General features: G+C 48.6%; 1 protein-coding gene across 9 annotated transcripts in view; it reads left to right on the top strand.

Moving 5' to 3' along the window:
* The first annotated feature begins 2,762 nt into the window (after positions 1-2,762).
* The window catches only part of plppr1 (phospholipid phosphatase related 1), a 120,540-nt gene continuing 102,001 nt past the window's right edge, over positions 2,763-21,301 (top strand). For 8 of the 9 annotated variants that reach the window (XR_011949215.1, XM_072517283.1, XM_072517282.1 and 5 more), the window contains exons 1-2: positions 2,763-2,932; positions 8,060-8,186. Coding sequence is in view for 7 of the 9 variants with exons in the window: in XM_072517283.1 (XP_072373384.1) it covers positions 8,121-8,186 (66 nt within the window). In the remaining 2 variants the exon portion in view is untranslated. The remainder of the gene's footprint in view (positions 2,933-8,059; positions 8,187-21,301) is intronic. The other variant, XM_072517287.1, reaches the window with a different exon arrangement.

The following is a 21,301-nucleotide window of genomic DNA, read 5'->3' as shown; positions in this document are numbered from 1 at the left end:
GAATGGCCCAGAGTTTGCCGGATCAGGAGATCTCCTGGCAAGCACTGGGAATTGTAATGTTTCCTCGCCCTTCAGAAATGATTACTTATGCACCAAAGGCTACTGGAAGTGGTAACTGATCAAGGCAAAGCGAGGGCAATGGGCCATCTGTAACCTCTCGAGCGTCAGGTCCAATAGTATACTTCCCTAATTTAACAAGGGAACAGGAACAGTTCCTTGAACTCAGTCCATTGAATGAGATCATGGCTTCTTTTCCTTTGTGTACAGCAGGTGGGTGTTGCTGGCTAGGCCAGCATTGTTTGTTCTCCGAGGCACTATTTGACCCAAGTGCCACATCACGAAACTTAAGCAAAACTGGAGACAATGGGAATCCGGGGGAAGACTACTGGTTGGAGTCATATTTGGCACAAAGGAAGATAGTTGAGGTTGTAGGATGTCAATCGTCTCAGTCTCGGGACATCACTGCAGGAGTTCCTCAGGGTAGTCTCCTAAGCCCAACCATCTTCAGCTGCTTCATCAATGACCTTCCTTCCATCATAAGGTCAAAAGTGGGGATGTTCACAGATGATTGAACAATGTTCAGCACCATTCGCAACTCCTTACACACCGAAGCAGTCCATGCCCATAGTCAGCAAGTGCTGGGCAACATTCAGGTTTGGGTTGATAAGTGGCAAGTTACATTCATGCTGCACAAGTTCCAGGCAATGACCATCTCCAATAAGAGAGAATCTAACCATTTCCCCTTGACATTCGATGGCATTACCATCACTGAAACCCCCTGTGAGTTACCATTGACCAGAAACTGAACTGGACTAGCCACAGCTGGAAACTCTGTGGAGACAAATCACCCCTCCCAAAACCAGTCCATCATCTACAAGGCACAAGTCAGGAGTGTGGTGGAATGCTCGCCACGTGCCTGGGTGAGTGCTGCTCCATCAACAGTCAAGCAGCTCGACACCACCCAGGACAAAGCAGCCCGCTTGATCGGCACCCCCTCCGCCACCTTCAATAATCAATCCCTCCACCACCGACGCACCGTAGCCCCAGTGTGCACCATCTACGAGATGCGCTGCAGAAACACACCCAGGCTCCTTAAACAGCAATTTCCAAACTTGCAAACTCTGCCATCCAGAAGGACAAGAGCGGCAGACACATGGGAACACAATCACCTGGACGTTCCCCTCCAAGTCACTCACTATCCTGACTTGCAAATATATTAGCTGTTCCGACACTGTCACTGGGCCAAAATTCTGGGACAGCCTCCCTAACTGCACAGTGGGTGTAGCTACACATCAGGGACGACAACGATTCAAGAAGGCAGCTCGCCACCACCTTCTCAAGAGTAATTGGAGATGGGCAATAAATGCTGGCCCCTTTAACGAAGTATAACATCCCAAGTCACTTCATAGGAGCATTATAAAACAAATAGCAATCCCAATCCAAATAAAGAGATATTAGAAATAAAAACTGAAAGTGCAGGGAAACGTCAGCAGGTCTGTGGAGCAAGAAACAGAGTCAAACATTTCAAGACTGATATGACGCTTCTTCAGAGCATTAACCAGATATTCAGATGACCAAATTGTTAGCTTCTCTCCTCTTTATAGATTCTGATCCACTCCCGCCGTATATTAAGGGTTACGGAACCAGACTTGGCAAACTGAGTTAAGCTGCAGGTCAGCCATGATATAACTGAATACTTGAGGGGCTGAATGGTATCTGTGCTCCTAATGTTCTTTGTCCAACAGTTTCTGCTGAATGCACATTTTGTCAGTTTGTTACACACAGGGATAACATATTTACCACGTTGCTGAGTAAATTACAAAGAATGAAACCAGGAATCCCAAAATGAATAAAGACAAGAAAAATCACGCTGCTACCTTTTGAAAGGAAAGATGAACTTACAGCTCGTGTAACACCAGAAATTGTGGACCACTGCATTAGTTGACAGCTCAACAAGGGGAAATTAGTGGATAGGACTTCATTGCTTTTTAAACTCAAGTTTGTGTGTGAGAGGGAACAAAACAGTGTGTACAGCGAGAAGACTTTTATATTTGAGTGTTTGAGTGTAAGAGTGAATATATTTTGTTTTGATGTTAGTGTGTGTGTATAGGAGAGCAGTGTGTGTGTATATGAGAGAGAGCAGATTGATGTTAGTGTATAGAGAGCAGATTCTGTGTATAAGAGCGGATAGTTTTAATGTTTGTGTGTGTAAAGGAGGATATACTCTGTTTTGATGTTATGTGTTGGAGAGCAATGTGTGTGATTAAGAGAGAGCAGATTGATGTTAGTGTATAGAGAGCAGATTCTGTGTATAAGAGTGGATTATTTTAATGCGTGTGTGCGTAAAGGAGGATATACTCTGTTTTGATGTTAGTGTGTGTGTTGGAGAGCAATGTGTGTGTTTGAGAGAGAGAGCAGATTGATTTTAGTGTATAGAGAGCAGTGTGTGTGTATATGAGAGAGAGCAGATTGATTTTAGTGTGTTGAGAGCAGATTCTGTGTATGAGAGAGCTGTTTGATTTCAGTAGTGTTGAGAGCAGATTCTGAGTATGAGAGCGGATTGTTTAAATATTTTAGTGTGTGTGAGGAGTGAACACCTTCTGTTTTGAAGCAACTTCTGTACGCTTGCCGAGCCGGTGACCCCGCCTCTTTTAAACCCCCTCCCCCCCCCCCCCTCCAAACAGGAAATGAGACGTGAATGGCAAGGGAGGGTGGCAGCAGAGGGGCAGTTCTGTGGGATGGTGCTGTGGCTGCCGGGTTGATCAGCGAAGAGTAAGGGGGGGGGGGGGTGACTGAGAGCAGAGTGTGGGGTGGGGAGCAGGGAGCTCCCAAGCCTGTTGGGGAGGGGGTTGCCTATCGTCCTGATGGTGCTCCGGGTGAGGAGGCAGCAGCTCGGCACAGCAGCGCTGGTGAACCAGTGGCACCATCTCAGGTACGGAATAAGCTCACAGCTCCCCCTTCTCTCCCTATCCGCCAGTCGCTTCTTTTGTTTGCCGGGACCAGACATTCTTGCACTGTCAGAGCCAGTCAATGGAAGCAGCTCAAATCTCAAACGCTTAGATAAAGTCTTACCTCTCTTTTGGGTTTTTTTTTGGGGGGCGGGGGTTTGCATTGAGCAAATTCGTGGAACCAGCAGGTCCGATATTCTAACAGCATCAGTCACCTACCATTGTTCCAGATTGCACCATTCCGACCCACCGTGCCAACATTGTTTCAACCAGCACCAATTACAACGTGCAATAAACCACATCTATTTCCCAGGGTTAAAGTGCTTTTTGGCTGGGTGGTCTATCTTTGAATTTATGCCCCTTTCCACCCATTTAGCTCTCTCTCTCTTTCCCTCTCTCTTTCTCTCTCTCTGTCCCCGGACCTTGTATTGTTTGCCTAGTGTGGGACCATTTTTGGCTTTTGTTATCAAACCAACAGGACCAGTCAATTCTTCCCCTCACATGTAGGGGGCTGGTGAACTGTTTAAAAACCTGAAATGCACCCCCCCCCCCCCCCCCAGAAACTTTCCAGGTGACTTAAATGTGTGTGCGCGTGGGGGTGAGGTTAAAATGTGTGTGTGGGTTTGGGGGTGAGGTTTAAATGTGTGTGTGGCTTTGGGGGTGAGGTTTAAATGTGTGGGGGTTTGGGGGTCAGGTTTTAATGGGTGGGGGTTTGGGGGTGAGGTTTATATGTATGTGGGTTTGGGGGTGAGGTTTAAATGTGTGGGGGTTTGGTGGTAAGGTTTAAATGTGTGTGTGTGTTTGGGGGTGAGATTTAAATGTGTGTGGGTTTGGGGGTGAGGCTTAAATGTGTGTTTGGGGGTGAGGTTTAAATGTGTATGTGGGTTTGGGGCTGAAGTTTAAATGTGTGTGTGGATTTGGGGGTGAGGTTTAAATGTGTGGGGGTTTGGGGGTCAGGTTTTAATGTGTGGGGGTTTGGGGGTGAGGTTTATATGTATGTGGGTTTGGGGGTGAGGTTTAAATGTGTGGGGGTTTGGTGGTAAGGTTTAAATGTGTGTGTGTGTTTGGGGGTGAGATTTAAATGTGTGTGGGTTTGGGGGTGAGGCTTAAATGTGTGTTTGGGGGTGAGGTTTAAATGTGTATGTGGGGTTGGGGCTGAAGTTTAAATGTGTGGGGATTTGGGGGTGAGGTTTAAATGTGTGGGGGTTTGTGGGTGAGGTTTAAATGTGTGGGGGTTTGGGGGTGAGGTTTAAATGTGTGGGGGTTTGGGGGTGAGGTTTAAATGTGTGGGGGGTTTGGGGGTGAGGTTTAAATGTGTGTGTGGGTTTGGGGGTCAGGTTTTAATGTGTGTGTGGGTTTGGGGGTGAGGTTTAAATGTGTGTGTGGGTTTGGGGGTGAGGTTTAAATGTGTGTGTGGGTTTGGGGGTGAGGTTTAAATGTGTGTGTGTGTGTGGGTTTGGGGGTGAGGTTTAAATGTCTGTGTTTGGGGGTGAGGTTTAAATATGTGGGGGTTTGGGGGTGAGGTTTAAATGTGTGTGTGGGTTTGGGGGTCAGGTTTTAATGTGGGTGTGGGTTTGGGGGTGAGGCTTAAATGTGTGTGTGGGTTTGGGGGTGAGGTTGAAATGTGTGGAGGTTTGGGGGTGAGGTTTAAATGTGTGGGGGTTTGGGGGTGAGGTTTAAATGTGTGGGGGTTTGGGGGTGAGGTTTAAATGTGTGTGTGGGTTTGGGGGTGAGGTTGAAATGTGTGGTGGTTTGGGGGCGAGGTTTAAATGTGTGGGGGTTTGGGGGTGAGGTTTAAATGTGTGGGGGTTTGGGGTGAGGTTTAAATGTGTGTGTGGGTTTGGGGGTGAGGTTGAAATGTGTGGTGGTTTGGGGGTGAGGTTTAAATGTGTGGGGGTTTGGGGGTGAGGTTTAAATGTGTGGGGGTTTGGGGTGAGGTTTAAATGTCCCCCCCCCCCCCCCCCCCCCAGTAATCAGTATATTTGTTGCACAGCTTTAATCAAACTGAGCAGACTGACTAACTGAGGCTGTCTTTGAATATAGTGGGCGCCTGCCTGCTCCCTGAGGCACCCCTCTCTCTCCCTCTACTTGTGCATAAATAAACGTGCCTTCTGGTACAACCTCCATCAGCAGAGCCCTCTCAGTTAAGTCTGGGAAAATCCGAAGTGGCAAGGCTGCGTCCTGTCTGTCGGTGTTGTCTCAATTTTGTGCAAAGCGTGTGTTTTCCTTTACACACTCAGCAGAGAAATGTGACTATCCCCAGCGGGGGGGTGAGTCCGGTGGGGGGGGGGGCCCTTCAGTTCACAGAAGGGACTGGGAAATCACACGTCTAACTCCAGTTGGCCCTACATTTTTTCTTTTGGGAGAGATGCAGCTGGGCTGTTTGGAGATCTGTTAACCCTGCCCTGGCCGCTTTAAAGATGGGCCACTGAGAATGAAGGCTTTTTTTGTGCACTCAAATGGTGATTTCCACAATCCATTCTTGCACATCTATAGGGAGACTAGCAGGCAATAGGCGTCTGTCAGGATGCAACATCTTCCACACTGACACCACTTGTGTCCGCCCCCTCCCCTCCAGTATGTATTCAAGGAACAATTAAAATGCAGTGATTTTTCTGGCTTAACGCAGGATATATTGAACTCTGGAGCTTTGAATCCAATATAGGTGTTGGGACACAATATGAATTGGCCCAAATACCAAGCCTTTTTTGATGATTACATGACCCAACGGTTTAGCCACCTTGGGCTGAAGTTTGCCTTTTGGTTCACGTCTAGTTCACTTGCGGAATATCACATGTTAAAAAATATCTCTGCTCCAGCCTCTTCCACTACATTGGGCTTCCCCAGGCGAAGTGTTTGCGAGTACTCTTGTCAGTAATTGCAGAGTAAGTAGAATGTTCGTCAGAAGCTCACTTAAGGGATGGACATTTCTCATTATGCAAATGTTGGTGATAATCACAGCCAGGCTTAAAATGCACACATTTTTAATAATAATCTTTATTAGTGTCACAAGTAGGCTTACATTAACACTGCAGTGAAGTTACCATGAAAAATCCCCAGTCGCCTGTTCGGGTAACACTGAGGGAGAATTCAGAATTCCAATTCACATAACAAGCACGTCTTTTGGGAGGAAACCGGAGCGCCCGGAGGAAACCCACGCAGACACGGGGAGAATGTGCAGACTCCGCAGAGACAGTGACCCAAGCCGGGAATCGAACCCTGGTCCCTGGCACTGTGAAGCAACAGTGCTAACCACTGTGCTCCCGTGCCACCCCATTTGATCTTCAGTCACGTTTCGCTAAATGTAGGCAATAGAGGAGATAAAGTTCAAGATAATGTGCGGAGTTATTTGCATTTTCGAAAGAAATAGGCGAGTGCCTGGGTTTCTCTCGAAGAGAGGCTGTGTAAATGGAAACTCAGGAATGAGTGGCTTTTAAAACATTTGCCGGTTGTCCTAGTGCTGTTGCTGTTCATTGTGGGAGAAATCAAGCAAGCAATCGTTCACTTTTCGACCAAGGGATAATCCCACCCACTCACTTTACAGCAACATGAAAATGAAAATTTGAAAATTGCTTATTGTCACAAGTAGGCTTCAAATGAAGTTACTGTGAAAAGCCCCTTGTCGCCACATTCCGGCGCCTGTTCGGGGAGGCTGGTACGGGAATTGAACCTTGCTGCTGGCCTGCCTTGGTCTGCTTTCAAAGCCAGCTATTTAGCCCTGTGCTAAACCAACATGTGGGTGATGCATAAAGATGCAGCCCTCTGATTTACACATCAGTCAATGTTTCCCTTTTTCAAGGGCTGCAAGTAGGTCAATGTGAAAATCATGGCATTTTTTCAAGTGATGCCAACTTCGGTTCAACTCCAGCTATACTTCAGAAATGATCATCCTTTCATTGTCCCTGCCTCAATTCAGAACACCCAAGTCACAAAAGATATCGGGTTTACCAAGATTTAATTTATAAACAAAATGTTGTTTTTTTTGCTTCGTATTTTTGTTTTAATTCTATTTAAGATGGTTGGTTCACCTTTCAATGTTACATTTATTACTGAGGAGGCCACATACTGACACCAGACTAATATGCTGCATTTATAAGCAAATGAGGGAGTCAGGGACGAGAAGAATGTATCGATAGAGTGAAAAGAGAAAAGAAAGACTTGTATTTCCACATGACCGCAGACTGTCCCAAATCACCTTATGCCCTGTGAAGTACTTTTGATGTGTAGCCGCTGGTATAAAGTAGCAAAGGTGAAGGCTAGTTTGCAGACACCAAGGTCCCACAAACAACAATATGATCATGACCAATTAATCTGTTTTTGTGATTAGCCAGGGTACGGGGCTGGGGTTGTTAGTATTGGGTGGGGAGAGAGGGGGGAACTCTCCTACCCTTCTTCAAAATAGTGCCATTGGATCTATAACATCCACTGGTAAAATCGAAGGGGGCCTTTGTTTATATTCCCTTTTGAAAGGCAGCACTACTGAATAATAATACTGATAATCTTTATTAGTGTCACAAGTAGGCTTACATTAACACTGCAATGAAGTTACTGTGAAAATCCCCTAGTCGCCACATTCCGGCGCCTGTTCGGGTACACTGAGGGAGAATTCAGAATGTCCAATTCACCTAACAAGCACATCTTTCGGGACTTGTGGGAGGAAACCAGAGCACCCGGAGGAAACCCACGCTGACGCGGGGAGAACGTGCAGACTCCGCACAGACCAGTGACCCAAGCTGGGAATCGAACCCAGGTCCCTGATGCTGTGAAGCAACAGTGCTAGCCATTGTGCTACCGTGCCGCCCAACTCCCACAGTACTTTAGCGTCAGCTTTCATTTTTGTGCCCAAGTCCTGTAGCGGGTAAGTGTGCTTACCTATTGAACCACAGCTGTGAGACGGTAGGTAGGATGGAAGGTGGCTCACGTGAAACAGAAACACCGGCATGGACTAGCTAGGCCGAACGGCCTGTTTCCATGCGGGAGACTGTGCTATTCTCTGCAATAGGAAATCTGGGCCAGTGCATCACACATTGCTGAATACTTTCTCTAGCACTAACTTGGATTAAAATAACAGATATAATGGAGCAGTTAAAATACCATTACTGATTTTACAGGTGTGATCGACTCTGAAACTCAGCTCTCCCCCCCCCCCCAAGAGTGATCTGATGAATCATAATGGCGACGGAAGTGAACAATATCCAGAGGAGTTATTCCATTATTCCATGCTTCATATTTGTAGAGGTAAGGGGGAAGAGAGCGTGCGGACAGGACTATTTAAACGCTTGTCTGCCTCTTTCATGTTGTCTGGTTCAGAACAGCTGGAAACGCATGACTCACTGTGAGCGCGATTCGAGCAAAATGTGAATTGAGGAACTCGAAAGAGAATAGGCTGGGGATGCTCAGCAGGTCAGGAAGTGGCTTTGAAGAGAGAAACAGAGTCAAAGTTGCAGGTTGGTGGCCTTTAGTCAGCACTTTGACAGGGGAGATGCTGGGAGGATGTTTCCCCTGGGCTGGAGAGTCTGGAACGCGCGGCCCCAGGATCAGGCTGAGGGATCAGTCACCTCCGACTGAGATTGAAAAACGTCTTCGATCAAAAGGTTGTGAATCTTCGGAATCCTCTACCCCAGAGAGCTCTTGGATGTTCAGTCGGTGAATTACGTGCAAGGCAGAGATTGACAGATCTTTGGGTACCAGAGGAATTAAGGGATATGGGGGGGGGGGAGTGGGCGGGAACATCGGGTTGATGTACATGATCAGACATGGTATTACTCAATGGCTGACTCCAGCTCGCTCTTCTCACCTTCTTCTATTCATCAACGCACTTTGGCCTGCCTGGGATTCCCAGCATCTTCTGTTTTTATTTCTAATCCCCAGCGTCGGCAGTCATTTAATTTTAATTTCGTGAATTGAGGAAGTCAAGAAGAGTTTGAAGAGAAAAATTGCAAGCGGCTAATAATTAAAATGATCTGTTCGGATAACTGCCTGGGGGTTTTTCGGAGTGTGTGAAACCTGAACCTCTCTGGTTCAGTCTAGAGATGGATAAAGTGGGAAGGAATGGGAGCAATTTATATCGGAATTTATTTTAGGGCACTGTTTCAGAAACAGCTGATCCACCACAGTACCGAAAAGGGGACCATAACACAAGTGGATTGATTAAGAGAGTGTACAATGCATTTCAACACAAACGCGAAAATTGTAGGACAATCTGTGGAGGGAGAAGGGAGCTGACATTTCGAGTCTGCACGACTCTTTGTCAAAGCTCTTTGGCAGAGTCATCCAGACTCAAAACGTTAGCTCCATTCTCTCTCTCCCTCTCCACAAATGCTGCCAGACCTGCTGGGAATGTCCAACACTCTCTGTATTTGTTTGAGATTCCAGCATCCACGGTCATTTGCTTTTATCTTAATGCATTTTAACATTGCATTAAAACATTGTTGGATTCTATGGTGCTTTTGTCATTCCTGCGCCTGGAGATTTTGTCAATAGGAGGTAACTATACATTATGGGCGAGATGGACGTGCCCAAGGCAGAAGTTGAAAGCGATCTGAGTGTGTTAGTTGACTCATAAGATGTAGCCGTTAGCAAAGAGAATTCTTGCGTGTTATAATGCTGAAGCTACATGATTTTCACTTTGAGAACCTCATTCTCCTATGCTTTCCTCTTCAGTCGCTCGTATTAACCTTCCATTTTCCATTTCAATCAGTAATATCATAGAATTTACAGTGCAGAAGGAGGCCATTCGGCCCATCGAGTCTGCACCGGCTCTTGGAAAGAGCACCTTACCCAAGGTCCACACCTCCACCCTATCCCCATAACCCAGCAACCCCACCCAACACTGTGGGCAATTTTGGACACTAAGGGCAATTTAGCACGGCCAATCCACCTAACCTGCACATCTTTGGACTGTGGGAGGAAACCGGAGCACCCGGAGGAAACCCACGCACACACTGGGAGAACGTGCAGACTCCGCACAGACAGTGACCCAAGCCGGGAATCGAACCTGGGACCTTGGAGCTGTGAAGCAATTGTGCTAACCACTATGACCAGGGGAAAGGATAACACGAGGTGCCCCCCCCCCATTGTCTTCCTCACCCGTGCTCAAAGAAAACAGAAGTCGTCTTGCTGAAGGATTCTTCGGTCTGTAAGCAGCCGCTGGTCCTCAGCGTTCTAACCCTTCCGCCATCACCACCATAAGTCCATTAGTTCCACCATTGGCCACGGCTCATAACCCTGAGTGTGGGACCCTCACTTCTCAAAAGGGCAGTAAAATTAATCCCTGAGGACCCAATTTCTTCTGCTAACCTGTGCAACATATCAGGGGCATCCAAGACCCAGAGACGGGCTGATGGAGACTATTGATATTAGGGGTCAGTGGGCAAGGCTGTGCGGAACAACTTAATAAGTTAAAGCTCGGCTAAAAGTTAAATAATGGGGCTAAAAGTTAAATAATGGGGACAGGTTGCATAGACTAGGCTGGCATCTCCTTACATATAGAGAATTAAGGGATGGCCTAATGAGATGCTAAAGATGATTAATTCAATTAATATTGTTGTTCAAGGGAAACTATTCTCTTTAATGGGAGAACAAGGGGTGGCACAGTGGTTAACACTGCTGCCTCACAACTCCAGGGTCTCGGGTTCAATTCCGGCCTCGGGTGACTATCTGTGTGGAGTTTGTGTCTGTGGGGGTTTCCTCCCACAGTCCAAAGGTATGCAGGTTAGGTGGATTGGCCATGCTAAATTGCCTCTTAGAGTCAAAAAGGTTGGGATAGGGTGTGTTTTGTTCTGCTCTTGTCGTAGCATAAGCTGCTTCCTTGATGTGCACTCTGACAAAGGAAGGTTCAGACTTGGAGATAGCTTTTACACATTTATTAAACTATTAACAATTCTCCTGCTTGGATTCGACGCTACTGTTAATCCTGCTATAGCTACTCAGACTGACGAACCGGTCTGCTACAATCCACATGTTGGGTATGATGTTCAATCAACCCTGTGTCTGTACTCACTGAGAGTCTCCACTGGAAAGAGACTGAGCATGTGTGATGTGTCCTTTTATATGGGTTGGTGTAATGCCCTCCTGTGGTAGTGTCACCTCTGTGTGTATCGTGACTGCCCATTGGTTGTGTCCTATCTTACTGACCTATTGGTTGATTGTCTGTGTGTCATGTCTCTGGTGTTCCCTCTAGTGTCTAGCTAGGTGTAGTGTATGTGCATTAACTCTTTGTGTACTTACAGTGATGTATATCACCACAGGGTGAAGGCGTGGGCTTAAGGAGGGCGCTCTTTCCAAGGGCCGGTGCAGACTCGATGGGCGAATGGCCTCCTTCTGCACTGTAAATTCTATGATTCTATGAAGGGGATGTAACCTTAAAATTAGAGGTAGGCTCAGGGGTGATGTCAGAAAGCACTTTTCCAGACAGACTGTGGTGAAAATCTGGATATATTCCATTGGAACCACCGCCCCGTCCCCCTCCACCCCTTCTGCTGGTGCATCCATAAAAAGCCGTCGAGGTTGGAATTCAGTTGAAAACTTCAAGACTGAGATTGATAGATGTTGCCTGCGAGGGTGTTAAACAATGTGTAACCAGGCCGGAGAGATACCGATTGGCTGGGAGGAGAGGCTCAAGGGGCTGAATGGCCTCACCCTACCCTGCGATCTGATTCGAGGAACAGAGCTGCCAGATTGGACTCAACGCGTGAGGGGAAATAAGCCTGAAACAGCGGGGTGGGATGGGAACTGTGACTCATAGTTTCATAGAATTTACAGTGCAGAAGGAAGCCATTCGGCCCATCGAGTCTGCACCGGCTCTTGGAAAGAGCACCCTACCCAAGGTCCACACCTCCACCCTATCCCCATAACCCAGCAACCCCACCCAACACTATGGGCAATTTTGGACACTAAGGGCAATTTAGCACGGCCACTCCACCTAACCTGCACATCTTTGGACTGTGGGAGGAAACCGGAGCACCCGGAGGAAACCCACGCACACACGGGGAGGATGTGCAGACTCCGCACAGACAGTGACCCAAGCCGGGAATCGAACCTGGGACCCTGGAGCTGTGAAGCAATTGTTCTATCCACAATGCTACCGTGCTGCCCCCCCCGGTTTGTGAAGGGTGTAAACAGAACAAACACCGGGAAACATTTCAGAGCAGAGAGCTAAATGAACATTTCGGGCCCGTTGCAGTTGATGCTCGATCATTGGGTAAGCTTGAGAGACAATGAAAAGTTTCAGTGGAAAGACGATGAAGTTGATAGTTTGGAAGGGTGAGGTACGAAGGGGTTTGGCAGAGTGGATGTTGAAAGGATGTCTTCGTTCTTGGGAGAGGCTGGGAGCAGGCAACGCAGTTCAAAAATACGAGATCTCCCATTTCAGCGGAGATGAAGACATTTTTTCTTCACTCAGGGGGTGGTGAGGTTGTGGACCTCCCCCTTACCCGGAGAGGGATGGCGACAGGGTCACTGAATATTTTTACAGCAGAGGTCGATAGATTGTTGACTAACGAGGGAGTCAAAGGGTTATGGAGGGTGGTAGGAAAATAGAATTGAGGCCATACTCCGATCGACCATGATCTTATCGAATGGTGGAGCAGGCTCGAGTGGCCTACTCCTGTTCCTCATTCATATGTTTATTTTGTCGGGCCTTTTTCAATGTGAACCCGTCCGTGAAATGATCTGCCAAATTTTTGCTGGTGTGACTTTTCCAACTGTTGGATGAAAAGGGTGAAGGGAGAACAGCCTCCCCGCAATCCTTCATTTGACTTGTTTACTTTCTCCCCCTTATCGGGAGATACATTTGAATTCTTTCCCCAGGTGGCACGGTTCTGCTGAGCTCAGGGACTCTGCGGGAGGAGTCCTGGCCACAGACAGTGTGGCACAGTCTGTGATGCCATCTTTCAGAAGAGACAGGAAACCGAGGCTCCACCTGTCCCCTCGGGTGGATGTAACGGGCCCCATTGGGCCTGTGTGAAAGAAGAGCAGAGGAGTGACCCCCAGCTTGCGATAAACAAAGGTTCCCAGGCAAAGCAAAGGCCTACTCCGTCTTGGGTTTATGCTCAGCAAGGCCCAGGAAGTGAAGCAATAAATATCTGCACATTGCAAGGCGGCCTTAGAGGCTCAATGGAGGAGGCATATTCACAAAAAGAATTTCAAGGGTCTTTCTTAGGTATTAAAGAGATTGAGGCCTGTGCTAGCGTGGGTGGCAGTGTGCCCCTAGCCAGTGAATCTGTGAACATCTCCTGCAGGTGCGGGGCCAGTGCTGTTACAAATTTTTTGTAGAAGTCCACCGGGAACCCCTCCGGTCCCAGCGCCTTCCCCGCCTGCATGGAGCTAATACTCTCCATGATCTCTCCCAGTTCTAGTGATGCTTCCAAGACTGTTTCCTGTCCTCCCCCACAACTGGCATGTCCAGTCTGCCGAGGAACCGTTTCCTCCCTGATTCCCCTGCTGGGGGCAACGAGGAGTACACCCTCGGTAAAAGGCCTTATCTGGGTCTGGTTCTAATGTGCCTCTGTTGTCTCCGATCTGCGCGATCTCTCTAGTGGCTGCCTGCTTTCTCAGCTGGTGCGCCAGCAGGCGGCTGACTTTGTCTCCGTGTTCGTATAGGGTCCCCCTGGCGGAGTTGGTGCACTGCTTTCCTCTTGGAGAGCAGGTCAAAGTCCATTTGTAGTTTTTTCCTCTCTGCCAGGAGCTCTACGGTCGGAGCGTCGGAGTATTAACGGTCTACCTCCAGTATGGAGTCGACCAGCTGCTGCCTAGCCGTCCTTTCCTCCCTGTCTCTTTGCACTTTGAAGGTGATAATTTCCCCTCTGATCATGGCCTTTAGCGCCTCCCAGAACGTGGGGGGTGAGACCTCTCCGTTTTGGTTGTTCTCCATACACTCTGCTTTTGGTCACCTGTGGAGGGGGTGCACCCACGGTGCTATTAGGGAGGGAGCTCCACGATTCCGCCCCAGCGACCGTGAAGGAATGGCCGATATATCTCCACAGCTGGAAGATGTGTGGCTTGAAGAGCAGCTTGCAGGTGGTGATGTTCCCATGCGCCTGCTGTTCCTGCCCTTCTAGGTAGTGGAGGCCGTGAGTTGGGAAGGTGCCATCGAAGGAGTTGCTGCAGTGTATCTTGTGCATGAAGTATAGTGGTGCATAATATATGGTGACATGACTGTCAGCAGTTTGGCAAATATTGAAGTCCTAATGGACAACACTGAGCTAGTCGAATCTAATCAAAGGGCTGAATGGTTAGTTCCTTTTCCTATCTTGCTCGATGATCCAGAATTTGCAAAATTGAAAGTGTTAAATCTGATTACGGTGTTGATTTTCCAAGCTTAGCAGTAATTGTGTTCATGGAGGGAATGCCCTACAGGGGCCTGCATGAGTTGACCTTCAGTCATGTAAAACACAAATGCTAATTGTCATCGAATCCCGACACTGCAGAAGGACACCATTAGGGTGAAAGAACACCCTACCCATGTCCACTACCCCACCCTACCCCCTGTAACTTAACCTGCACATCCCTGGACACTAAGGGACAATTTATCATGGCCAATCCACCTAACCTGTACATCTTTGGACTGCAGGAAGAAACCCACGCAGACACGGGGAGAACGTGCAGACTCCGCACAGACAAGGGACCCCAAGGCTGGACCTGAACCCGGGTCCCTGGCGCTGTGAGGCAGCAGTGCTGACCACTGTGCTGCCCAACAGCAGTCTAATGGGTGACACACTAAAAAGATTCCAACAAGCTTTCATTTTTTTCTTCACTGGGGAACCACTTCCCCGATTACCTTACCGGAGCTAAGCTGCAAGATTTTGAAAAAGGATTATTTCTCCTGCAGAATGGTCTTTGATGTGGATTGTGTCAGACGGAGTGTAGAAGCACGTCCTGACTGGAATGGAATGCTGCGGGGTCCCGAATATTCATCTGATTAAAACCTCTCGCCCGTTGAGACGCATGGCTGTCTGTGGCCCATTTGCCCAACGTGGCGAGTGTACGGGGCAGCGATAAATTGGATCACGGCTGATCCATAACGCCCGCACTCTGCATCGATAGCCTTACGCAACAGAAATCAATTGGTGCTGAAAGTTTCCAAAGCCACCCAGCACCCAAAGGGAGTTCTGGATTCCATTGCCCTTTGTGCAGGGAAATGTTGATTGGATTTCGACGCTAACTCGCTGAGCTCTCACTTTGAGGTTATGCCCCCATTGTTCCTGAATCTCCCACCACAGCAAATAGTCTCCACCCTGTCAGAAGTCATTTTCACGACCTCGATTTACTAGATCATCACTTTACCCTGTGCAACACAGAGGAATGCAGATCGCGCAACCTGTTTGTTCAGCCCAATAAAAACGTTGGGACGGCACGTTGGCTCAGTGGTTAGCACTGCTGCCTCACAGCTCCAGGGACCCGGGTTCAATTCCGGCCTGGGGTCACTGTCTGTGCGGAGTCTGCACTTTCTCCCAGTGCCTGTGTGGGTTCCTCCGGGTGCCCCGGTTTCCTCCCACAGTCCAAAGATGTGCAGCTTAGGTGGATTGGCCATGCTAAATTGCCCTTAATGACCAAAAGGTTAGGTGGGGTTACTGCGTTACGGAGATAGGGTGGAGGAGCGAGCTTAAGTAGGTTGCTCTTTCCAAGGGCTGGTGCAGACCCGATGGACCGAATGGCCTCCTTCTGCACTATAAATTCTATGATTCTATGAATATTCATTTTAATCCTTTCCAAGGCCAATGCATCTATTGTGAGGTACCGTGACCAAAGCTGAATGCCCAATTCCAAGTGGGCTCTGTGTAAATGGAACATTTTCATTCATTTCCCTTCGGATAATGGCCAACTCTACTGGCCTTTCTGATTACTTTTTGTATCTTCTCTCGGGAGCTCCATAACTATGCTGACTGCCATCCGGCAACTACCAGCCTCGCCGAGGAGATCCTAGCCGGGCGGCATTTAGCGTTGGCTCCACAAACAGTGAGTAGGTGGAAACGCACTTGGGGGGCGGCGGGTGGGGGGGAGGGGGGAGATCTCCCAGGCGACCGGACGCCCCCGGGTAATGGGCCTCTGAACAGGGTATCCAATTCAGGCCATTGAACTGGGAGCCGTTTTGAAACACCGAGATCCTCAGCAGTGTGTGGAGTCCAACCCATTGTGAACATTCTGTTGCTCTGGGCTTCCTCCACACTCGATTTAGTTGTACAGAGTTTTGTTTGAACTTTGATTTGTACCTACCCTCAATGTGAAACAGTTTTAAAGAGGCCTGTCCAAGTTATCTAACATAAAAATTGCTGATGGACTGACTCACACATCCTGCAATCATTATCTCTGCTGTAAATTGAATTTATTGAGCGCAGTAGCACTCAGTGAAGAGCAAACTCGTGTTCACCATCCTTGGACATTTAGAAGTGTCAGGAAAACAATGGGGGCGATTCTCCCAAATGGAGCCCAAGTGTTCGCCGCTCCAGCCTCCTTCCCCGGCACCAAATAGGCGGCGCGCGAACCCGCACATGCGGAGTTGGCCCGCGGCAGTCTGCGCATGCGCGGGGGCCTCGACTCAACATGGCGTCGGTGTGCAGGGGCTGGCCGCGCAGGAAAGTAGGCCAGGAGACGGAGAGGCCGGCCCGCCGAACGGTGGGCCCCGATCGCGGGCCAGACCCCATCGGCGCCGCCCCCCCCCCCACAGGCGGCCCCTCGACCGTTCGCGCAGAGTTACCGCCGGCAGCGACCAGTGGTGAACGCCACAGGCGGGACTCTGCCGTATCCGTGCAGCCGCTCGGCCCATTTGGGCCGGAGAATCGGCGGCCCCGCCAACCGCGCCGGCGCAAATGGCGCCGATTCTCCACACCTCGGAGAATCGCGCGCCAATGTACAAGAATTTGTTCCCTCAAGTTTCAGTAGTGGCTAAGATCAAGTTCCAGGCTGTCTCTCTTGTGGAGACCATGAATTGAATTGAATTTGAATTGGTCTTTGGAGCAAGCAATGAGATGGATTACGGGCCGCCCCTGTCCACTCTGCACATTGGCTTTGTAAACACTGAGAAAGGAATACGATTGTAAAAAAAAAAAAAGAACCACTGGACCTCTCCCACCGGACACTCGGCATTTCCATAGCACTCTGTAAAAAGCTATTGGTGTTTTATTCCTGACCAGTAATGCAGGATAATTCGAACATGAGGAGCACTGTTATGTGAACATCACCCTAGTGCATTCGCCAGTGTGTTAGCCTTGTTGCCGCTAAACTACAGTTTAAGTAAACAGAGCAATTAAAACGGGCTGCAAATTGCCTGAGTTTCCATCTACTAGAAGATGTAGATGGTTTGCTGAAAAACCGGACCCTTACTAAATATTTAGCTGGCGAATACAAACTTTCAATGCTGCCATCAAATAAATCCATGGCCCCTCTTGCCTCCAGGGCAAGGCATTGACAGTAGGGCAGCACGGTAGCACAGTGGTTAGCACTGTTGCTTCACAGCACCACGGACCCAGGTCCGATTCCCGGCTTGGGTCACTGTCTGTGCGGGAGTCTGCACGTTCTCCCCGTGTCGGCGTGGGTTTCCTCCGGGTGCTCCCACAGTCCAAAGATGTGCGGGTTCGGTCGATTGGTCACGCTAAATTGCCCCGTGAAGTCCAAAGGCTCGGTGGGGTTGCTGGGTTACGGGGTTGAGGTGTGGGTTTAGGGAGGGTGCTCTTTCAGTGGCCGGTGTAGACCCAGTGGGCTGAATTGTCTCCTTCTGCACTGCAAATTCTATCTAAGTCCCACTCTCGGACGCAAGTACAGACTTGACAACTCAAGGGGTACTGATGCAGTGCCGCAGTGTCAGAAGTGCCACCATTTTGGGATGAAAACTTTGGTTCACCTGCCCTAGCCTGGTGATCAGGAAGCTAGTTCAGTAAGTGTGGATGTCCCGCATGCCAGGTTCAGTTTGCGAGCAGGTCCAATTCTGACTTGTACCAGCTGCATAATCCGCCCTAAATATAAAACTCTTTGAACCAGATCTGACTATCAAACTATTGATGATGCTTGAAGGAGGAAGACTTAATTGGCCTTCGATGACCTCCCAATAATCCAAAGCACTTTTCAGCCAATCAACTGCTTCTGGAGTGTAACCACTTTTGTGATGTGGGGAACATTATTGTGAAGTTGGCCGACACTCCAGACTGGAAATGTCACATCCAGCATGTTTGAGATAAGGCGATATTTATGGAATCTTTGTAAATGAATACTTGTTGAACTTTGAATGCTAGTTTCCGACAGTTGATTATTTACTGAGGGTCTGGTTTTTGAGTCAGACATCTGCACTTCTAAAAATTCCAGAGCTCACAAAAGGCATTTGCAAACAGCTTTGACTTCTGCTGACTTGTATTAATTTACTGTTCGGCAGCTACAACACATCCGTGAATTCACCTCGCTCAACCATCATATCAAGATGCTGTTCACACACAAGTGCTCCTCGTGTTCAAAATGTCACATGGATGAGGAGTAAAACACTCTCACATTTTTAATAAGGGCTATCGCGATGGAAGCCCGGCGATGCATCCAAGCCGTAATTGTATCGCCGCGTCAAAATCCAGGAACTCCCTGACAGCACTGAGGGTGTACCTACACCACATGGGCTGCAGCGGGTTCAAGAAGGCAGCTCACCGCCATCTTCTCAAGGGTAATTCGGGATGGGCAATAAATGCTAGCACAGTCGGCGAAGTGCACATCCCATAAACGAATAAAGAAGCTCCCAGTCATTGCAGTTCAAGTATTCCAGCGTTTCTGAATGTTTAAAGGGAGCCTTGAGGGCAACTCTTGTTGGCCAAAGATCTTTTAAAAATGTACCTCTGCTGCCACCCGGTGGTAGCTCAGGATCTGCGGCCAGACAAAGATGGTTCTTTATCTGGAGTCTCAGCTAAGTTGGCTCATTTGTCAAACCGGGCGGATGATAATAGATTTAATAACAGGGGTCAATTGTATTTTAATTCCAAACACATTGAGTCCCCAGCCATTTGGAAGATCGTCGCTCGATGACTAATAGCTGCATCAGCTCCTCGGCCTGCATGACCATCCAAGTTTAAAGTGCAAAGAGTTGATTTTTAACTCCCCTCACCTGGCCGGACCCAGGTTCTGGAAATCTTTTAAACTTAGTTAACCGATTCCTCGTGATTAGGCTCGAGCGTGTTATTCAAATGCAACTTCATTCCAATAGTCTAATAACAATCATGGTTGTACAATTGAATCATACATTCTCGCGGACCCAAGATGATTTAACCTGGCCCCTATAGATCCTTCCAGCTGTCCTGTTTTTTAAGCGTATCCTCACACCCACACTGCCTTTTATCCTTTGGGGAGTAGAGGGGGACATGGTGGATGGATTCCTGAGCTGATCATCTGCTCGTTGAACCATGTTGAATGCTCCTTCCATAGTCAACAAGTCTTGACATTGGGCTCAAACCCAGAGCTTGTGGTCCAGAGGTAGGGACAATGCCTACTGCATCACAAGGACTCCCAGCAGCTGTCCTCGAGGTCTGACGTTGGAGTGCCTCTCCCCTGATATATTAGAGGCACTCCAACATCAGACCTCGAGACCTTTCTTTGTGAGCTATGTCACATGAGAACGCTTTTTGGGGTGAGTTCCTTCTCGTCCCACCTGATGTCTTGGCTGCCTTGAGGATTTAATTGCTCACCAGTTAATGTTACAAATGGAACGGCACATCCTAGACAATCCCAAATAGTTAACTGCTGCAGTTTGGGCCCTTGGGCAATAAGTAGTTGGCCTAAATAAGGAATCTGGATCGACGCAGCCTTGGTGGGCCGAAGGGCCTGTTCCTGTGCTTTAATGTTCTTTGTTCCATTGCCCTGGCCAACACCTGACACTCGCACCTGACGTGGGTTGCAGCCAACATGTCTGCTAGTTTCTGCACATATTGTTCAGGCCAACAACCATAGTCAATACCAATATCCAATTCTGATAATCGCCATGGTGGGGAGGGGGTGGATTTGGTGGAAGGGGCGCTAAGCTGGAGCAGTGGGCGGACGCGTTCTTGCCTTCCCCACCTTGACCATGCCGGTTGCAATTTTAAAGTGCAGGATTCCCGTGCAGGCCCGGCTCACGTTAAATGTGCAGATTGAATTCTGAAAATATGATAGAGGCTGGATTTTGGCCTGAAATCAGTGGGGGCGAACACTCGTTCAGACCGGATCCTACCAAGTGACCCGGATCAAGGAACTCAACCAAAGCTGCCATATTCATCTGAGGACCTATACAGTAAATAGTAAATTCAGGGACGGCCAGATTAATAGTCACTTAAGGCCTTCACTTCCCTGAAACACTGAGCAGTGAGTGGGAGGTGGACGAGAGTGGAAAGGCTATTTTGTTCACCAAAGCTGGTGAAAGGTTGGGGAGGAAGATGGGTGGTGGTGGGTACATTCCTTGTGGGGGTCGTGCGCTGTGCATAATAAGGGCACTTAACCCACCCCCACTCCAAAGATCAGACCCTCCCCCCTCCCTACCTGGGTTCCGCACCTCCCGAGGGTGTGATGGACCATCAATAATAGACATAATAAAGCGAGTTATCGAACTAAATTGAGGCTTTAATACACTGAGATGTGTGCCTGCCTGCTGCTGATCCCTCACTGGGGGCAGGGCCACAGATCAGCTAACTATATACAAAGCCCGAGGGGCGGAGCCAACAGAAGGAGCAACAACGACAACAGTAAGTAACAATGGAACAAACAATAACAGTGAATATATATATACAGCAGTGAGTAACAGTGGAACGTGGTTCACCACGGGTGCCTCTTTCTGCCCAAAGACCCCGGGTGGTAGCTGGGTTTGGTCCCCATTGACCTTCTCTGTGGGACCCCTGATGGTCCCAGAAGCCCCCAAACCTGGGTTCCAGCGCAGCCAGATTCTTCAGCAGCTCTCGAGGACAGAACGGAGGGACAGAGGCCCCACTCTCAATTTGCTAAGGCCGCTCGAGAGGTAATATCACTGTGAGGCAGCCTTTTTTTTTGCCTTTCTAATGGGGGCGATGAGGAGCACAACCCCCACCCCTGCTGTAAAAACTCAGTCCATTGGGCGTGACTCTGTAACAGAGATTCCTCAGCCTTGGGTAACTGTGTCGGTTCATCACAATCGGCCTGACACTTGAAGAAAAGGCAGGTCTTCAGTGAAGACAGCTGGGAAGGTTCCCTTCCCCCCCACTGCAAAACAAATAACTCCCCCATGAAAGCACCACCTGTCACTGAGCCCCTATTTAAGCTGTCATCAAGATCGAGAGACTGACACCAGCGCCTATTGTGGTAATGCCGACAAAAAGCAGAGGCATTTAAAACATGGGCATGTGGAAAATGATATCACGCAAGTAAAATCGCCCAAATTAAAA

Source organism: Scyliorhinus torazame, chromosome 9, assembly GCF_047496885.1.
Source record: "Scyliorhinus torazame isolate Kashiwa2021f chromosome 9, sScyTor2.1, whole genome shotgun sequence".
NCBI lineage: Eukaryota > Metazoa > Chordata > Chondrichthyes > Carcharhiniformes > Scyliorhinidae > Scyliorhinus > Scyliorhinus torazame.
This window is presented reverse-complemented; position numbering and strand designations above follow the sequence as displayed.